At 43.1% G+C, this 17,907-nt stretch overlaps 1 protein-coding gene across 3 annotated transcripts in view; it reads right to left on the bottom strand.

Moving 5' to 3' along the window:
• Positions 1 to 17,907, bottom strand: part of SYNRG (synergin gamma) — a 90,469-nt gene that overhangs the window by 28,055 nt on the left and 44,507 nt on the right. For all 3 annotated transcript variants that reach the window (XM_081346565.1, XM_081346566.1, XM_081346567.1), the window contains 3 exons: positions 13,553 to 13,665; positions 12,669 to 12,731; positions 4,719 to 5,666 (listed from right to left, as the gene is read on the bottom strand). In XM_081346565.1, the coding sequence (XP_081202691.1) occupies positions 4,719 to 5,666; positions 12,669 to 12,731; positions 13,553 to 13,665 (1,124 nt within the window). The remainder of the gene's footprint in view (positions 1 to 4,718; positions 5,667 to 12,668; positions 12,732 to 13,552; positions 13,666 to 17,907) is intronic.

Genomic DNA, 17,907 nt, shown 5'->3' with positions numbered 1-17,907 from the left:
ATTTAATCCCACTGCAATGTTTCAAAAAAGGGCCAATGAAGGCAAATCAGGGGAAAAGGGGCAAGAGACACACAGACCCCCCAGCCCCAAGGCCAGACAATTCAGTCAGACAGAACCGAGAACGGGGCTAAAATTTGGCAGAAAAAATAGCAACAGGTTGAAATTAACAAGCAAGAGAGGCGTAGAAGGTTAAACATTGGTCAGACTGTTAATTCCACAATCCATTCCACCTTCTGTTCACAGAATTAAAGAACAAAGTTTAAAGAGACAGTATCCCCTTGAAAGAGCTAGGAAAAAGTCTCTCCCCTCATTCCTGCTGCGTTAGTAAGTGTGTTTAACTGAGAAGTAATTGATTTAAATATGCCTTTCCTTCCCCCCCCCCCTCCCCACTTCACCATCCAGACATCAATTTCTTCTAGTCCCCGGTAGCTCGATTTTGCTTGCATTAAACTCTCCGTGTGGAAAGATTAAAAGCTAGTTTAGTTTGCAATGCTAATACCCAGATGATAAGAAGTCCTGTGTAACTTAGGAACTCCTCTCTGAAACCAACAGAAAAGGGAATGGAAAAAGGGAATACTGTCCCTTTCTGACAATTCAGTTTTACAGACCAAATAGAAACAAGCGAAGAAGGAAAGAAAAAAAAGGAATCTGCTTTCAATTAAAGCGGTAGAGATATATGAAACATTACCAGTTCAGAGCGTGAAAAGTTTTATTTTCTGTCTCTCTACATATATACTGTACATTACAGCGCTAGGGCTGTGAGCGTATTTGCAGGACCTGTCTGCCACTCTTGAAAGCAGCTGTGGGGGGGGGTCTGGGAAAAGATGCAGCTGCTTTAAAGGGTGGAGACAGGTGCTCCATACAAGGATCCTGTCTGATTCCTCAGTGGAATCAAATCTGCACCGCTCCACAGCTCTCATAGATACACAGAGAGAAAGAAGCAACAGGACAGAAAAATAGCCGATTTATCGAATAACAGTAGACAGAAAGCTCAAAGAAAGTTTAGGCAAGAAAGAATTTTGGAGTCAGAGCAGATGGAAGTACTTCTCTGTCATTTAACTACCGGCATCTAAGACAGTGTTTCTCAATCCTTGGAAATTCTAAGCTGTGTGGAATTCAACTCCCAGAATTCCTCAGCCATTAGCCCGTGTTCCAGCCATTCACCCATGTTGGCTGGGAATTGAAGTCCACGCCTCTTGGGAGTTGCCAAGGCTGAGAAACCCTGATCTAAGGGACCAAAAAGTAGCGGAGGACTCACCATTCTCTTTCCTCTTGGTGTAAATTTTTCTTACGCCTTAACTACATTTTATCATTAAGTCTGCATCAAAAGGAAGCATGGAGGGTGCTACCAAAGCTTGATTCCTAGCCAACAGTTAAAATACTTAGCAGTTAATCTTGGTTGCCATTAACTATTTCTTTGGTACCACTGGGATGGCAAGCTGTGGATATGCACTCTGGGATTTTGATTGAGAGAACAGAGAAGTCCACTTTTGATCCCTTAATCATGACTGGGAGATGGAAATATTATAACCTCAAACTGGCCCTTGGCACCAGAAACTAGATAAATACTTGATTATGGAAAATAAGGAATGGGGTAATCACACTCTGTAAAGTTTAGCATCAAAGCATAGTACTGACTTAAATCAATCTCAGGATCCACATTGTATCTTTGGGTGCAACCTGAATGGCAATCATCAATCCTTGAATTGCTACGGACAATTAATTCATCAAACTATTACCAGGACAGATTAGAAAAATAGTAGGAAAAAAGTGCTTTTGAAAAACTCAAAATTTAAAAAAAAAATCTTTCAAGAACAAGCAGGGTAGGTAGGTGCCAGACTACTGGACAACCAACCAGACCAGATCAAACATTTTAACATACAAAAAAGGTTTATTTTTTTCACAAAGCAAATTTACTCCTGATATTTCAAACACCCTGTTAGAGAAATCCCCTTCTTCTAAAGCCACCAAAGGGTTTGTTTCTATGTTCCCTACCTAAAAATAGAATATAAGATTACAGTACATTTACTTTTTCTCCTCCTTCACTTACGATGTAGAAGTACATGGTTTCTGGAGCAATTGTTTCCTTGTCACCCATACTAATACTGATTAACCGTTGTTTTGTGTTGGAATATTGTGATTTTTCCCTGTGCTTTTAAAGGCCACGAAAATCAGTGATCCACTCTAGAGAAATTGTAACCCCTCCCTAAAAAAAAACAACCCCACTATCCCCGTGAGGTGATTTAGTTTAATCGTTTGCTACTAAACTGGAGATAACCAATTCATTTTCTGTAAGGTATCGTTCATTTCCTAAGGAAAACTAAAAAGAAGGAAAATTCAATACAATAGTTTCTCAACCTTAGCAACTTTAAGATGTGTGGACTTCCAACTGCCAGAATAGCATAGCTGGCTGAGAAATTCTGGAAGCTGAAGTCTACACATCTTAACTTCCCCAAGATGGAGAAACACTGCAATACAAGATTTGCTTGCCTTTTATTCCATTCAGGACAATTACAGAGGCGTTAAGTGTTGCTTGTCTTTCAATGGGCTTCCGGTTGATGGGAGAGAACAATCCACTATGACCCTCTCACCTATCATAATTTAGTACAGGTGAGAAAACCCAAAGAACTGGCCACACCCTTGTAGTCCAGGTATCCGAGAGGACACATGGATAATTCTGTGGGACCTTTCTATGGAAAGAGGGCTCCCAACCCACTAGCAGCTGATGCAAAAGGATCAATATTCACTTAGCTCAGGGCTTTTCAACCTTTTCCCCCATTGTACCACTTTTAGGATATGGCAACATCCGAGTTACCACCAGTCGCCTAGCAAGGTGTCAAAAACTTGATGACCAAAAAAAAAGGGGAAAAAGTGATTAAGTACAGGTAGTCCTCAACTTACAACAGTTCGCTTAGTGACTGTTTGAAGTTACAATGGCCCTGAAAAAAGTGGCCCCCAAGCCACAGCCGAGCAAGACACCTGCCTGCCCGCCAGGCGGCGCTCTTCCTCCTGTCCGAGGTTTTCATTGTTGTGAGCATTTCTGTTGAGGATTGGCAGTGGTAGTGGGGTGGGGGGTGTTTGGTTTTTATTTTCCCCCCCTTTGCCGGGTGGTTGCAGCAGGTTTTGGTCACTTCACATGACCCTGGGACATTGTGACCGTCATAACTATGAATCAGTTGCCAAGCATCTGAATGTAAATCACAAGACCCTGAAGATGCTGCAACATTCCAGCTGATTGGCGCTTCTTCTGGGCTCAGAAGCGCCAGAATCAGTGCCGAGCTCCAGCTGGAGCCTGGTGCTGATCCTGGCGCTTCCGCTGAGCCCTGACAGCCCTGCAGCTCCAGCCATCTCTCACTCAGGCTTGTGCGGTGCTGCCACCGGTTCAGCTCATTCTCCTCCCCCGCTACCACTTTTCTAGGATGGTGGCGTACCACCTGCCAGGTGCCAATGTACCACAGGTGGTACCCGTACCACTGGTTGAAAAGCCCTGCACTAGAATAGTGATCTCAGTATATTACGTTTTCCTAGATCAAAGTCTATTGTTTGCACCCGGAGTCAGAAAGGCCATTAATGACTATTTCAATGTTAGTATCAGGAATCTTTTTTTGCTGACTGCATCCCAGAATGGAAAAAAAAGCCTTAATAGCACCATTCTGGGTTTACAAAGCAGTGACGGTTGTCTCTGCGTGAACCCGGAATGTAAGAAAGCCATCGATCCACAGTAGCAATAAACACAGCTAGGGCCTGTTATTATTACTAATTTCTTCCAGAATACACAGGGATGACAATCTAATGATCTGTGCAAATGTGAAATAGCAGCTATGTTATTCAAAGGATATTCTGGTGCAGAAATTGCATGAGGCAGAATTTCAAGCGAGTACTGGCTGTATTTTCAACTGGGGCCGAATTAGGGATTGACAACCCCCCCACCACCACCAAGCACACATTGCCTTAATCTGGTCAGACAGTGCTTTAATACCTATTACTAGATTTAATACTGATTCAAAACCGTAACTTAAACTGGCCTTTAAAGTCCCAGTTACACTGACATTCTGATTGATTTAACCACTGGGATTAAGGTACCACTTTATTGGGATTAATGAAAAAGGAACTGGAGGCTGTTTTCATAGCTTAGAGCAGGGGTAGGCAAACCTTGGCTCTTTTATGACTCATGGACTTCATAAAAGAGCCGAGGTTGCCTACCCTTAGCTTAGAGAGACACACTCCTGCATAGGCCAGAGCTGGTTAACTTCTTTCCAACACTGGGATTTTTTTAAAAAAAAATCTTCACAGCTGCAGGAAAATTCAAAGGACAGACCCTGTGCTTTGGAAAACGGGAACAGTCCACACAATGGCATCAAATCCCGTCCCAATCAGTTAGCTTAACCCAAAGCAGCCTGGTTCTGACTGGTTCTGGTGCTGTCTTACGCTATTAGCGACACAAGAGAAGAGCATTTTGCCTAAAACTGGGGCTGCTAAGAGGACATACTTGTGTAGGACAGGATCTACCTCGAAAACCAGCCGATCTAGAAATTACACAGAAGGACACCAATTAATACTGCTTGATTAAGAGATGAGCAGCTAGCCCAAAATACAGATTCAGGATGCTTTTCCCATGGCAGGGTCAGTGCAGAATACTGAAATTTCAGCTCATGAGACAACATTTGGGGACTTTTCCTGGAGCTGTTGTTACCAGAGCAATCTAACTAGTTCCTCACCTGCTGCTGGTGGATGTTGACCACTAACCGTTGGTAAATCCAGAGAGCTATCAGACAAGACATGCTTAAGGTCTCCTCCCACATCTGCCAGTTTCATGTCAAACTGGACAGAGAGGGCGTCTTCCGAATCCTCCTTTCCCACGCTGCTGCCACCAATGGACGGGAGGTCCAGAGACTTGACGGACGCCGAGTCCTCCTTGGTGTGCTTGAAAGCGGCCAGTTTGTCGACAAGGGACTTTTCCGAGCTGGAGGAAAACCTGCTCGAGTGGAAATCAGCAAAGTCGTCTTCGCTTTTCACCGAGGAGGGAGTGTGGTCTTTTAGTTCCTCAAATCCCAACCCGGGGCTGTCCAGAGACAGCTGCTTGAAGATGTCGTATTTATGGGAAGCAGCCACGGGGCTCTGCCCGTTCTTCACGACACCAGCTAAGGAGCCGCCAGCAGCGGGAAGGGCGCTGGTGTCGTGCTTGAGGGCGCTGGATTTATCATCCAGTTGCTGCTCCAGAGAGACGGCGCTATTATTGAAAGCCATGAAGTCTGCAAATTCGTCCTGAGTGGGAGCCGGAGGACAACTGGACGACCCGCCAAAAAGGTTGAAGTCGGCAAAGTCGCTGGCCAGGGCCGAGCTGCTGCCTGGAGTGGGCAAAGTGGTGGCGGCCGATGTTGGGTGTGATGGTGTAGCAAAAGTTGCTGGTTTGGGGGAACTGTACGCAGCTGGAAAGAGAGCAGGTTGGCTCTCTCCAGTTGAGGCTGAGGAGAACAGATCCAGGTCTGCCAAATTCAGAGGCGGCTTTGCTTGGGGTTGTGGTTTGGACTGTAGAGAAAGGGAGAAGGGGGAAGGAAAGGCTTTGTCCTTTGTCGGCGGTTCTAGTGGAGAGATGCTGTCCGCGGTTTTGAAATCTGTGAAGCCGTCATCTGTTCCCGGGGACTTGAAATCTGTAAAGCTCTCGCCTGAAAAAACAGAGAACAGAGACAGCCAAGTCAATAGGATTTCATGGACATTTCAACCCAGGGGTCCCCAACCCCCGGTCCGTGGACTCGGACCGGTCCATGGCATGCCAGCAACCGGTCCGCACCAACAAGCAAAGCCCCATCCTCAGGATGCAGGCAGCACACAAAACCACGCAATCTCCGGTCCTTGGAAAAACCAGAGAACCGATCCCTGGTGCCCCAAAGGTTGGGGACCTCTGTTTTAACAGGCTTCCACCGAGCACCGTATCTGCTAATTCCCACCTGTTCAAAATGTCCAAGGGCGGGGGAACTAATTTTATTTTGTCCACTTTCCATGTTACTTCTTCTCAAGGACTCAAGGTGAATAATCTTTCAATGTTTCCCAAAAGAAAAAAAAAGCATAAATAAAAGATAAGAAGCACAAACGAGGCAAGTTAAGGATTTGAATGTTTTGTTGATTCCAAGGCAAATGCAGGGGAAAGAGTGGCAGAACTTGGGGGCGGAGTGAAAAGAGGGTTCAGTCTAGAATCCCTACATAGCCAAGGTCCACCCTGCCCCCCTTGAGTGCTGTTGAGCCTTATCTAACTCTAACCAAGTTAGCTGAGAAGATTTCTGTGCATAGGCATGAAGACTAATGAAGGAGAATATTTGTAGCTCAGGGCAGACATGAGGGGTCTTTGGTGCTCTCTGAGCTTGTCTTCTTGCAGACCTTTCATTACCCAAACTAGGTAACATCATCAGTGCTAGCAAGAAAACAAGCAAGCTCAGAGAGCACCAGGGACCCGTCGTAGGCATGAATAGCAATAAAAATCAGTTTAACTGGACCTTCTTCAGGTGTGGACCTGATTTTTTGTGCTTGACCGGAAAATATATAAAATATGTACTTATGCACTGTCTCCTCTTTTGGTAGCCAGGCAGAGCACTTAACATTAAGTTATTGTTGTCCGCGTTATTGTTGTCCGCTGTGGACCAAGTTACGACTGGACCTTTCTAAAAATTATTTCTGCAATATATGGACTGCTCCAATCTTCTATCATGATTCTGGGTAGCTGACAGTACAGCAATAAAGAATAAAAGATTAAAAAACAAAGACTATACTGCCAAAAAAGTGAACGTCTTGGAAAAAAATCAGCGTCCCTTCAAAAGACCAAAACATCAGACACTAAGACAAACCTGGGATTAGAGGCAGATTTTAATGGTTTGTTTCAATAGGATGTCAATGGGAGCTGTCCGGACGTCCGGGAGGTGGATGGTATTACAGAGAGCCAGGGCCGTGAGAGGTGAATCCTACATCCTTGGTCTCACCAGGTGACGTTGTTTAAGCAGTGGGACCGGGAGCACACCAAGCTTGGTCACAATGCGTGGTATGGGCAGAAACTATGGGGGGCAAGCATTCCCTCTGTCACATAAGAGCCTTTTATGTAATAACTAACACCTTCTAACACAGGGGTGTCAAACTCACAATGTCACATGACGTGTCGTGACATATCTCGACTTTTTGCCATTGCCGGCAACAGGGTGGGCGCAGTTTCGCTATGATGCATTCGGCAGTTTGACACCCCTGTTCTAACAGAAGAGAATATTTATAGCTCAGAGTTCAACTGTGGAGTCCTTGCTGCTCTCTGAGCTTGGTGGTGATCTTGCCGATATTTCATTACCCTTGCACTGATGGTATTACCCAGTTGGGTAATGAGACGTCTGCAAGTAAACCACCAAGCTCAGAGAGCAGCAAGGCATCCACAACTAGCACCATGAATGCACTCAGGAGCCTATTGTCAATCACCACAGTTCACAGTGACAGATTTTATTTTCCTGGGCTCCAAGATCACCGCAGATGGGGACTGCAGCCAAGAAATTAAAAGACACTTGCTCCTGGGGAGGAAAGCCATGGCAAATCTAGACAGCACACTAAAAAGCAGAGACATCACCCTGCCAACAAAAGTGCGTATAGTCAAGGCTATGGTCTTCCCAGTTGCAATGTATGGCTGTGAAAGTTGGACCATAAGAAAGGCTGAGCGCCAACGAATTGAGGTCTTTGAACTGTGGTGCTGGAGAAGACTCCTGTGAGTCCCTTGGACTGCAAGGAGATCAAACCAGTCAGTCCTATAGGAGATCAACCCTGACTGCTCTTTAGAAGGCCAGATCCTGAAGTTGAAACTCAGATTATTTGGCCACCTAATGAGAAGGAAGGACTCACTGGAGAAGAGCCTAATGCTGGGAAAGGTTGAGGGCAAGAGAAGAAGGGGACGACAGAGAATGAGGTGGCTGGATGGAGTCACTGAAGCAGTAGGCGTAAGCCTAAATGTACTCCAGAAGATGGTAGGACAGGAAGGCCTGGAGGAACGTTGTCCATGGGGTCGCGATGGGTCAGACACGACTTCGCAACTAACAACAGCAACAGTTCACAAAGCGGAGGTGTTACCTGCCCATAACTGCCTGTGCCCATAACTGCCTATTTCAGATGATGGTGACTTTTCCAGAATGCTGCAGCGCGAGTCTGTTTGCCAACTCAGAAACCCACAAAACTACGTTTTTGACTCAAGAAGTTTCTGAGGGACGTAAGAATTTGGGAAGCCTTCTGAAGTCCCTAGGGTGCAAGTTTCTCACCATTATGGTGAAAGAAATGGGCGTGTTATTTGGGGCTGGAATATTCTCATGGCACTCATTCCTTTTGCGAGTTCCAGTCCCACCTTAGGCATGAAAGCTGACTAGGTGACTTTGGGCCAATCACCAGGAGACTGAAGTTCTAGTCCCACCTTAGGCATGAAAGATCTCTAGGTGACCCTGGGCCAATCATTCTGTCTCAGCCCAACTCACCTTGCAGGGTTGTTGTGGGGAAAATAGGAGGAAGAAGACATATTGAATAGGTTCACTGCCTTATTTGCAAAAAAATAAAAAATAAAGGCGGGATACAAATATATAAATAAAAATAAATGGGGTCACTAAGACTCTACAGTGATTTGATGGCACATCATTCTAACTCATCACAAATGAATGGTTAGTTTAAAATGGAATATTTATTCAGCTTCTTCAAATTTGGCTTAACCCATTCACCAGCAGGACGTAAAAACATTGAAATAGCGAGGAACAGACTTTAAATTCAACCCAATTCAAGGCAATTTAAGATTGGTTCTTTACATCTCTATCTACTCAGCTACAGCCACATCCATGGGCAAGCACACACTTCATTTTTAATAAAATAGTCAAATTACCATCACCAAAAGCAAAAATTTTAAAAAACAACAAATACACCCCAAACACCCAGTCAAGTCAGTTTCCCAAATGCTGAAGTAGCAAATCAACCGATCAGTCTTTGAGACAGATGTAAATTCTGACCAGTTGGAGATTTTAGAGCAGGGGTAGGCAACCTTGGCTCTTTTATGACTCGTGGACTTCAACTCCCAGAATTCCTGAGCCAGCCATGCTGAGGGGAAAGGGAGACGTTTCCATGCTGAGCCACGCTGGCTCAGGAATTCTGGGAGTTGAAGTCCATGAGTCCTAAAAGAGCCAAAGTTGCCTGCCCGTTTTAGGCGGGGTCCTTGGTTCTCTCCTCAAAAGTGGTGAAAGTATCACCTTTACCAGAAGGCCATTTGTGAAACTGACAGTACCGCCGACAAAGAAATGGGCACAGCAAAACTTGACTTACAGATGGGTTGCAAGCTTTTCCATTAGAAATGTAAGCTGGTGAAAGGGTTAAAAGTGACACAAAAAACACAGTTCAAAACCAACTTGCCTCTTCGGCCTGGAAATGAAATACAGGTAGACCTCGATTTACAATTATTTGTTTAGTGACCGTTTGAAGTTACTACGGCACTTGGAAAAAGTGACGTATGACCGTTTTCCCCACTTAGGATGGTTGCAGCATCCTAAGTGGCCTCGTGATCTAAATTCGGACGCTTGGCAACTGGCTCATATTTTAGGAGGTTGCAGTGTCCCAGGCTCACCTTTTGTGACCTTCTGACGAGTGAAGTCAGTGGGGAGTTCAGATTCACTTTATAAGTGTGTTGCTAGCGTAACAGCTGCAGCGATTCACTTAGCAACGGTGGCGGGAAAGGTCATAAAAGGGGGCAAAACTCAATTAACAATTGTCTCACTCTTGGAAACAGGAATCTTGAGCTCAGTTGTGGCTGCAAGTTGAGAATTACCTGTACTGGACTGCATTCAACATGGCCAGGGATAGGCAACCTCGGCTCTTTTATGACTTATGGATTTCAACTCCTAGAATTCCTGAGTCAGCTAGGCCTGCAATACTGCATTCTAACCAGCTCTTGCATTTAAAGAGAGGCTGGTAGTCCTCAACTTACAACAGTTCGTTAGTGGCCGTTCAAAGTTACAACGGCACTGAAAAATGTGGCTTAATGATCGTTTTTCATAGTTGTGACCTTTGCAGCATCCCCATGATCATGTCATCAAAGTTTGGATGCCTGGCTGACTCATATTTATGACGGTTGCTTCTGGCAACCAAAGTCAGTGGGAAAGCCAGATTCACTTAACAACCGGGTTACTGACTTATCAACCGCAGTGATTCATGTAACAAGCGTGACAAGAAAAGTCGTAATATGGGGCAAAACGCACTTAACAAATGTCTCACTTAACAACAGAAATTTTGGACTCAATTGTGGTCGTACGTCAAGGACTACCTGTACTTACGGAAACTGCATTATTTAAGCCAGAGGATAGATTAGCGTTCTGCAGTATTTTGGGCACATTCCAAAAATCTGACATTGACCTGAAACACCCTAACCCTATGTTCTGCCCTGCAGAAAAATAGCTTTTTCCTCTCAATGACTCAGCTTAGCATCATCATAAGCTGCACAGGTGTTTAGTCTGACTCATAAGGGTCTCACAACGGGACGGACATTTTGTCCCCTTTTAATTGAGAATAACGGGCTTTGAGATTTGGGACCTTCTGGATATAATTCTTCTACGTTATCGACTCCGGAAACTGCTTCATCAATCAAAAACAGTACTTGATATTTTTCTCTTGTTCTATTTCATTATTTTTCATTTGTATTGCAACCTTGTCCTTTTGGTGCAAATCATGAAGGATGGTATATGAATGTCCTAAATCAAGAAATAAATTACTTTCCCTAATAGATGCAGTCTTTTTTTCCCAATCCAGGTAATAGGAATTGAAAGAACTAAATTGGGAATTTCTGTATACAAATCAAAAAAATGTAACACTGTTCTATTTTTATACACTGCAGCTATATCTTGTCCAATCTCCTTGGAGATTGGGGCAATGCATGTGGCCTTTATGTCCCATTGCGTTATTATTTCTTCACAATTTAGCAATTTAGTAGGTTAAGAAATAATCACCAGTCTCAGATAATTCAATGAGATTCCAAGTCAAGTGCAGTCTAGATTTGATCTTTTTAACTTTTTCTGGCTTTAATCTGACATATCACTGTACTAAAGAGGCCTTCAATAGCTTTCCAGACCTTTCCCAATAAATCGACCATTTTTAATTGGAGATGCTGGAGCTCAATGCACATTGTCTAGCAGTTAATTACAGCTACAAGTAGTCCTGCATCCACACAGGGGGAGGTTTTTCCAGTAGACCTTATTTTGGAGTATCCCTTCCCAGCAGAGACTTGTGGCTTGGGGAATTCTGGGTGTTGAAGTTTACAGGTCCTAAAGTTGCCAAAGTTGAACACTCCTGATTTAGACTGGCAGGCACTCTAGAAAGAGTGCAGAGAAGAGCAACAAAGATGATTGGGGGGACTGGAGGCTAAAACATATAAGGAACGGTTGCTGGAATTGGGTATGTCCAGTTTGATGAAGAGAAGGACGAGGGGGGACATGACGGTAACCTTCCAATATCTCGGGGGCTGCCCCAAAGAAGAGGAAGGTAAGCTATAAAGCGCCCGAAGGCAGGACAAGAAGCAATGGAGGGAAACTAATCAAGGAGAGAAGCAACCTAGAACTAAGGAGAAACTTCCTGACAGTGAGAACAATTAATCAGTGGAACAACCTGCCTCCAGAAGCAGTGAATGCTCCAACACTGGATGTTTTTAAGAGACTGGACAGCCATTTGTCTGAAATGGTATAGGTTCTCCTGCCTGACCAGGGGGCTGAACTAGAAGACCTCCAAGGTCCCTTCCACCTTTATTATTATTATTACTCTAGTTGTTCTGACATGAAGGAATAGTCTTTTGACCTGGAAGATATTGGAAGAGCTTCTCTAGAGAGAAATATACTTTAAGTAACTAAATGAAGTTGCTTTAGGAAGTGCCTGATTTTGTTGACGGCATACAGGTAGTTCTCGACTTACAGCCATTTGCCTAGCAACCATGAAAAGTTATAACGACACTAAAACAAATGACGTATGACTGGACCTTGCACTTAACCTATCGTAGCATCCCCACTGTCACATGACCAAAATCTGGATGATTGTCAACTGGCATGTATTTAGAATGGTTGCAGCATCCTGCAGTCATGTGATTGCCATTTGCAACCTTCCCAGCTGGCTTCCAACAAGCAAAGTCAAAGGGGAAGGCCAGATTTGCTTAATGATCAGTTGATTCTTTTAACAACTGCAGCAATTCAATGGAATGGAATGGAATGGAATGGAATGGAATGGAATAGAATAGAATAGAATAGAATAGAATAGAATAGAATAGAATAGAATAGAATAGAATAGAATAGAATAGAATAGAATAGAATAGGAGCTGGAAGGGACCTTAGAGGTCTTCTAGTCCAGCCCCCTGGTCAAGCAGGAGAACCTATACCGTGTCAGACAGGTGAATGTCTAGTCTCTTTTCACTTAACAACCATGGCAAAAAAGGTCATAAATTTGGCCACAATTCGCTTAACAACCGCCTTGCTTAGCAGTGGGGATTCTGGTCCCAATTGTGGTCGTAAAGCGAGGACTACCTTTACCTCCAGCGAAACCCTTTATATTCTAGGATCTCCCCCAGACCCAAATTTAACCAATGACAGAGACCACAAGAAAGCCTAAGGAAGGCTGATCTTGAAGGTTCTGCATTGGGCAAAACTTACCTATAGATTTACTCTCTGATGGCTGCTCCAGTTCTCGAAAAGCACTGTATTTATCTCCATAATCTACGATGCATTTTTTTAAAAAAAGAGAATGTCGTTAAAATTTTGACAGAGAGCCGCAAAGTTACTGTTCTGTAGTACCCCACAGCCAATATTTTATTACTTATTCAACTGTTATGCTGCCCACCTCCCCTACAAGGTGACTCTGGGCTGGAAGGCTTTGAAGTTTTTGCAAGAGCCAGTTCTGACAAGAGCAGACTGCCTCATTCCAAATTAGTCAGTTGTCAAAATGAATTTTTAATTGTCCCTTTTGAATATAAGAAAAGCGGAAGGGAAAAGCATCACATTACAAAAAAAATAAATAAACTTCAAGTACCTGTCAACTTTGAAAATGAGCTATGTGTCATTTTCGGTTGACACATAGCATGGAGGCGGGGGTTTAACCAGGTGCTTTTCACTAGACCAGGGGTAGGCAACCTCGGCTCTTTTATGACTCATGGACTTCAACTCCCAGAATTCCTGAGTCAGCATAGCTGGCTCAGGAATTCTGGGAGTTGAAGTCTATGAGTCATAAAAGAGCCGAGGTTGCCTACCCCTGCACTAGACTAAACAGATTTTCTTCCGTGGGAACCAAGGTCATTGGCTTGGTTGGGCGGGGCATTTTGTGAAAAGCCCGCCAAGATGATGTATTGGGGAACATAGTAGCTTGCATAGCTTCAGGGGCAGGATTTCTTAACTTTGTACTGGGGATTGTTACATGTCTTATTCAGACTTGGGTTTCCCTTTTGACGTGCCAATGCTTTGTATCAATAAACACGTTCTTTGAGGAATTTCCAAGCCTCGGAGTTCTGTTTTATTTGTCTCTGTCAGAATCATGGCAGTACCTTCAGCAGGCTTCTCGGATGCAATTCCTTTAAAAGCAGCATATTTATCCACAGCAGGTGTCACAGCAGGTGTCACTCTGGGGCCTGAAAGGGGTATCAGCATTGAAGGAGCACTAAAGGAAGAAAAGAAGAGAAGTCAGCGCATAATGGGAAAAAGAGAGATATTAGGTACCAGTAGCCCTTGACCTCTAACCTTTCACTGAGTAACTGTTCAAAGTTACCACAACGCTGGAAAAAAAGGACTTATGACCATTTTTTCACACTTACGGCCCACTGCAGCATCCCCGTGGTCACGTGATCAAAATCCAGACGCTTGGCAACGGGTTCGTATTTATGACGGTTGCAGTGTACCGGGGTCACGTGATCCCCTTTTGCGACCTTCTGACAAGCTAAGTCAATTGGAAAGCCAGATTCACTTAACAACCGTGTTATCAACTTAACAACTGCAGTGGTTCCCCTCAACAACTTGCGGCAAGAAAGTTTGTAAAATGGGGCGAAACTCACTTAACTGTCTTGCTTAGCAACAGAAATTTTGGGCTCAGTTGTGGTCATAAGTTAAGGACCACCTGTATTGGGATAGACATGGGGTAATAATGATGATGATGATGATGATGCTTCTATCCTGCGACGATATTTATAATATTATCAAACATCCACATCTGCCTATCTCAGGTCCTTGGTAAGGACTTGATAGGTAGACAAAAATGCCAAATCTAGTCTGAACATCTGGCTGACTGCGATGATCAGTAATAATAATAATAATAATAATAATAATAATAATAATAATAATAATAATAATAATAATAATATAGAAAAAAAATCATGATCAAGATCAATTCTGGTCATGCAACAATTTTACTCAGAATAAAATATGGAATATGGATGTTTCAGACATATATCAGAATAAAGAAAGTCACAAGGGACAAATATGTCCAATGCCTGTCAATCTTTATGTTAAACATTCTCTGAAAATATTTCTGGAATAACTGATTATAATATGGAAAATCAGTTTGCCACCTACAAACATTCTGTCACAAAATTACAGCCCTTTTCTTAAGTGGTGTATTTTAACTTTTAAAAAGGGGCCTGCATCTTAATGCACAAGAAGGCACAGACTTACTGAATAACAGAATAACGAAGTTGGAAGGGACCTTGGAGGTCTTCTCGTCCAACCCCCTGCTCAACCAGGAAACCCTATACAATTTGAGATAAGTGACTGTCCAATCTCTTCTTAAAAACGTCCAGTGTTGGAGCACTACAACTTCTGGAAACAAATTGTCCCACTGATTAATTGTGGAATACAGGTAGTCCTCAACTTACAACCGCAGCTGACACCAAAATTTGGGTTGTTAAATTAGAAAGAAAATTAAGTGATTCTGGCTTCCCCATTGAGTTTGCTTGTCAGAAAGTCACAAAAGGTGATCATATGACCATGGGATACGGCAACCATCATAAATATGAACCAGTTGCCAAGTATCTGAATTTTGATCATGTGACCGTGGGAACGCTGCAACGGTTGTAAGTGTGAAAAAAAGTCACTGTAACTTTGCACGGTCACTAAATGAACTGTTGTTAAGTCGAGGACTACATATACTGGAGTTAATAGAAGTTCCTGGAAAGAGCAGAAAGAGGTTTTCTGTCTGGAGGGGACCGATGCTAGAAGGGTGGCTGCTGCAACCACTTCTAGCATCCCTTTCTTCCACAACATTGCTTTTCTCCCATGTTTTTTGTGGAATGTGGAACAGAAATTATGCCAATGATTTAAGGACTCTCTGCCTGACCCACAGCATGACAACCCTCCAAAAACAGAACACACCACAATTAAATTTGGCATGGAGGGAGAAGCCAACAAAAGAAATACCAAGTTTGAAAATGAACAATAATCAAGCTGGGTAAAGAGTAAAAAATAAAGCAAAACCAAATGATTTTTTATGGGGGGAGGCAACTTGACAATGGCTCCATATATGCTGCCAACTGATCCATTCTAAGCTCCTTTCTCATTTCTTTCACATTCAAATGACTGAGAGCAGAGCTATTTTTCAAGGGTTGAAAAATATTTATTTGTATCCTTTTATTAGTTTTTATAACTCAAGGTGGTGAACAAACCTAATACCCCTTCCTTCTATTTTTCAGGGGTAGGCCACCTTGGCTCTTTTATGATTCGTGGACTTCAACTCCCAGGATTCCTGAGCCAGGCATGCTGAGGAGAAATGGAGAGGTTTCCATGCTGAGCCATGCTGGCTCGGGAATTCTGGGAGTTGAAGTCCTCGAGTCACAAAAGAGCCAAGGTTGCCTACCCTGGATCTAGAACAATCCTGTGAGGTGAGTCTGAGAGAGAGTGAGTGGCCTAAAGTCACCCAGCTGGCTTTCAAGCCTATGGCAAGACTAGAATTCACCGTCTTCTGATGATTGATGCAAAGGCACCCAGCCAGCTTTCGTGCCTAAGGTGGAACTAGAATTCACAGTCTTCTGGTGATTGACTCAAAGACACTCTGCCACTTTCATGCCTAAGGCAGGACTAGAACTCACAGTCTCCTGACGATTGGCCCAAAGTCACCCACCCACTTTCATGCCTAAGGCAGGATTAGAACTCACCTTCTCTTAATTTTTAGCCTGGTGCCTTATAACCACTAGACCAGGGGTAGGCAACCTCGGCTCTTTTATGTCTCATGGACTTCAACTCCCAGAATTCCTGAGTCAGCTATGCTGACTCAGGAATTCTGGGAGTTGAAGTCCATGAGTCATAAAAGAGCCGAGGTTGCCTACCCCTGCACTAGACCAACTAGTATGTTCAGAAGTCATTCTCTGCTTGCGTTCCTACTTGATTTATATAATTTCCTCAGAGAAAATCCTTTTCTTTTAATCCCTCATTCCTTTCCATTTAGTATTTCTTTCATCTCTGCATTTTAATTTTTTTAAAACTTTCCTACGTTCCTTCACACACCTGTTCCCTTTTTTACCCACCCATCTTTTCCCCTCATCCTTTAGCTGCGTCTGATGATCATCTCTCAATTTAATAATGGAGGATAGGAATATGCTTTAAGGGCTCACTTTTAAACTAGATAAATTAGAAATAATACTACTTCCTTAATATAAGGATGACTCTTTTTGATCTCTAGGTTTTCTACCCCTTGGTTCAATAATCAACATATAATGCCTAAATCTGAGAGTGGCTTACAGAAATGCCAGGTCCCTTAAACTTTTCCCATATAAAGGCAATTGTGAAAATATGAAAAAAGCAGATTTACACTCAGCAAGATATGTGAGTTTCAAAAAACAAAACAAAACAAAACGAAGCAAACAAACAACCCAGGTGAACTCCCCCTTGCAGGAAAGAGCAAAAATAAAGCATAATTTTGCATGGTGCCTGTTAATCTTTCACGGAGGGGATTGCAAATTAAGAGTCGTTTCTGGTTAAAAAAAATCTTAGATCAGCAATCCTGAGTTGTTTTAAAATCCATACATATTCCATACATTGAAAAATAATTATTCCAAAAGAGAAAGGCGTCTTCAAAAATTAAGGATGAAATGTGCTTATGTTCCCCCAAACACAACAGCCACCACTATGAAAAGACACTGCTTTCCTATGAGATTAAAAGGAAATGTTTTGGCTCACATAGGTCTGGCTAGTTAGAGATTTCACTTTTCTGTTAAAAATACATTTTTAAAGACCTGCAGTGCAATAAACTGAGTCTCCTTTTAAGCTGAACTCCTTAACATTCGACAGTTTTTAAGATGGATTAATCTCCCTGACTCAGAGATAAAACAAGTCTGCCACTTCCCAGGTCAAATCTAGGTGACAGAATTCACCTAAATCTGTGTTTGTAACTCGTCACAGAGTAGAAAGCACATTGATTTCCTTTTCCTCCACTTCTTATCTCTCTCCTGACAGTTTGACACAGTATCCTGATCATTTTTGATCCAGAGGCCCATCCATTTAATGCAAAGACTAGCAAATTTCTGAACTCTTTTAGGCATCTGATTTCTTTTTTAAAAAAATGGAATCAAAACCAATGATCGTCCTATTGCTGTTTCAAATCTCATCGGTAGCTTACAAAGCTTGCACAAGTCAAATATTTTGTGGGTGTATGCCAGCAGCAGTCTGTGAAGCTTGACGATGGGGGGGAAAAGTTGCACAATTTAAAAGTTCGCTTTTATGAAAAATTTTATGGTAAGGAGCAGAGGAATCCATTTATGCCAAAATGGAAATGTTTTCCCTCAACAGAAATGGAGGCCTCAGACACCACCTGTCCTCCATTTTCTTTTATGCTGCTCTTGCAGCAGTCCCCAGGAAGATCAAGACCACTACACAGGTTCACCAAGGAGGCCACATTTAAGGACCCACCTAGGAGAAA

The sequence above is a fragment of the Vipera berus genome, assembly GCF_964194415.1.
Source record: "Vipera berus genome assembly, chromosome: 1".
Taxonomy (NCBI): domain Eukaryota; kingdom Metazoa; phylum Chordata; class Lepidosauria; order Squamata; family Viperidae; genus Vipera; species Vipera berus.
Note: the sequence above shows the minus strand (reverse complement) of the source record. Positions and strands in the feature narration are given on the sequence as shown.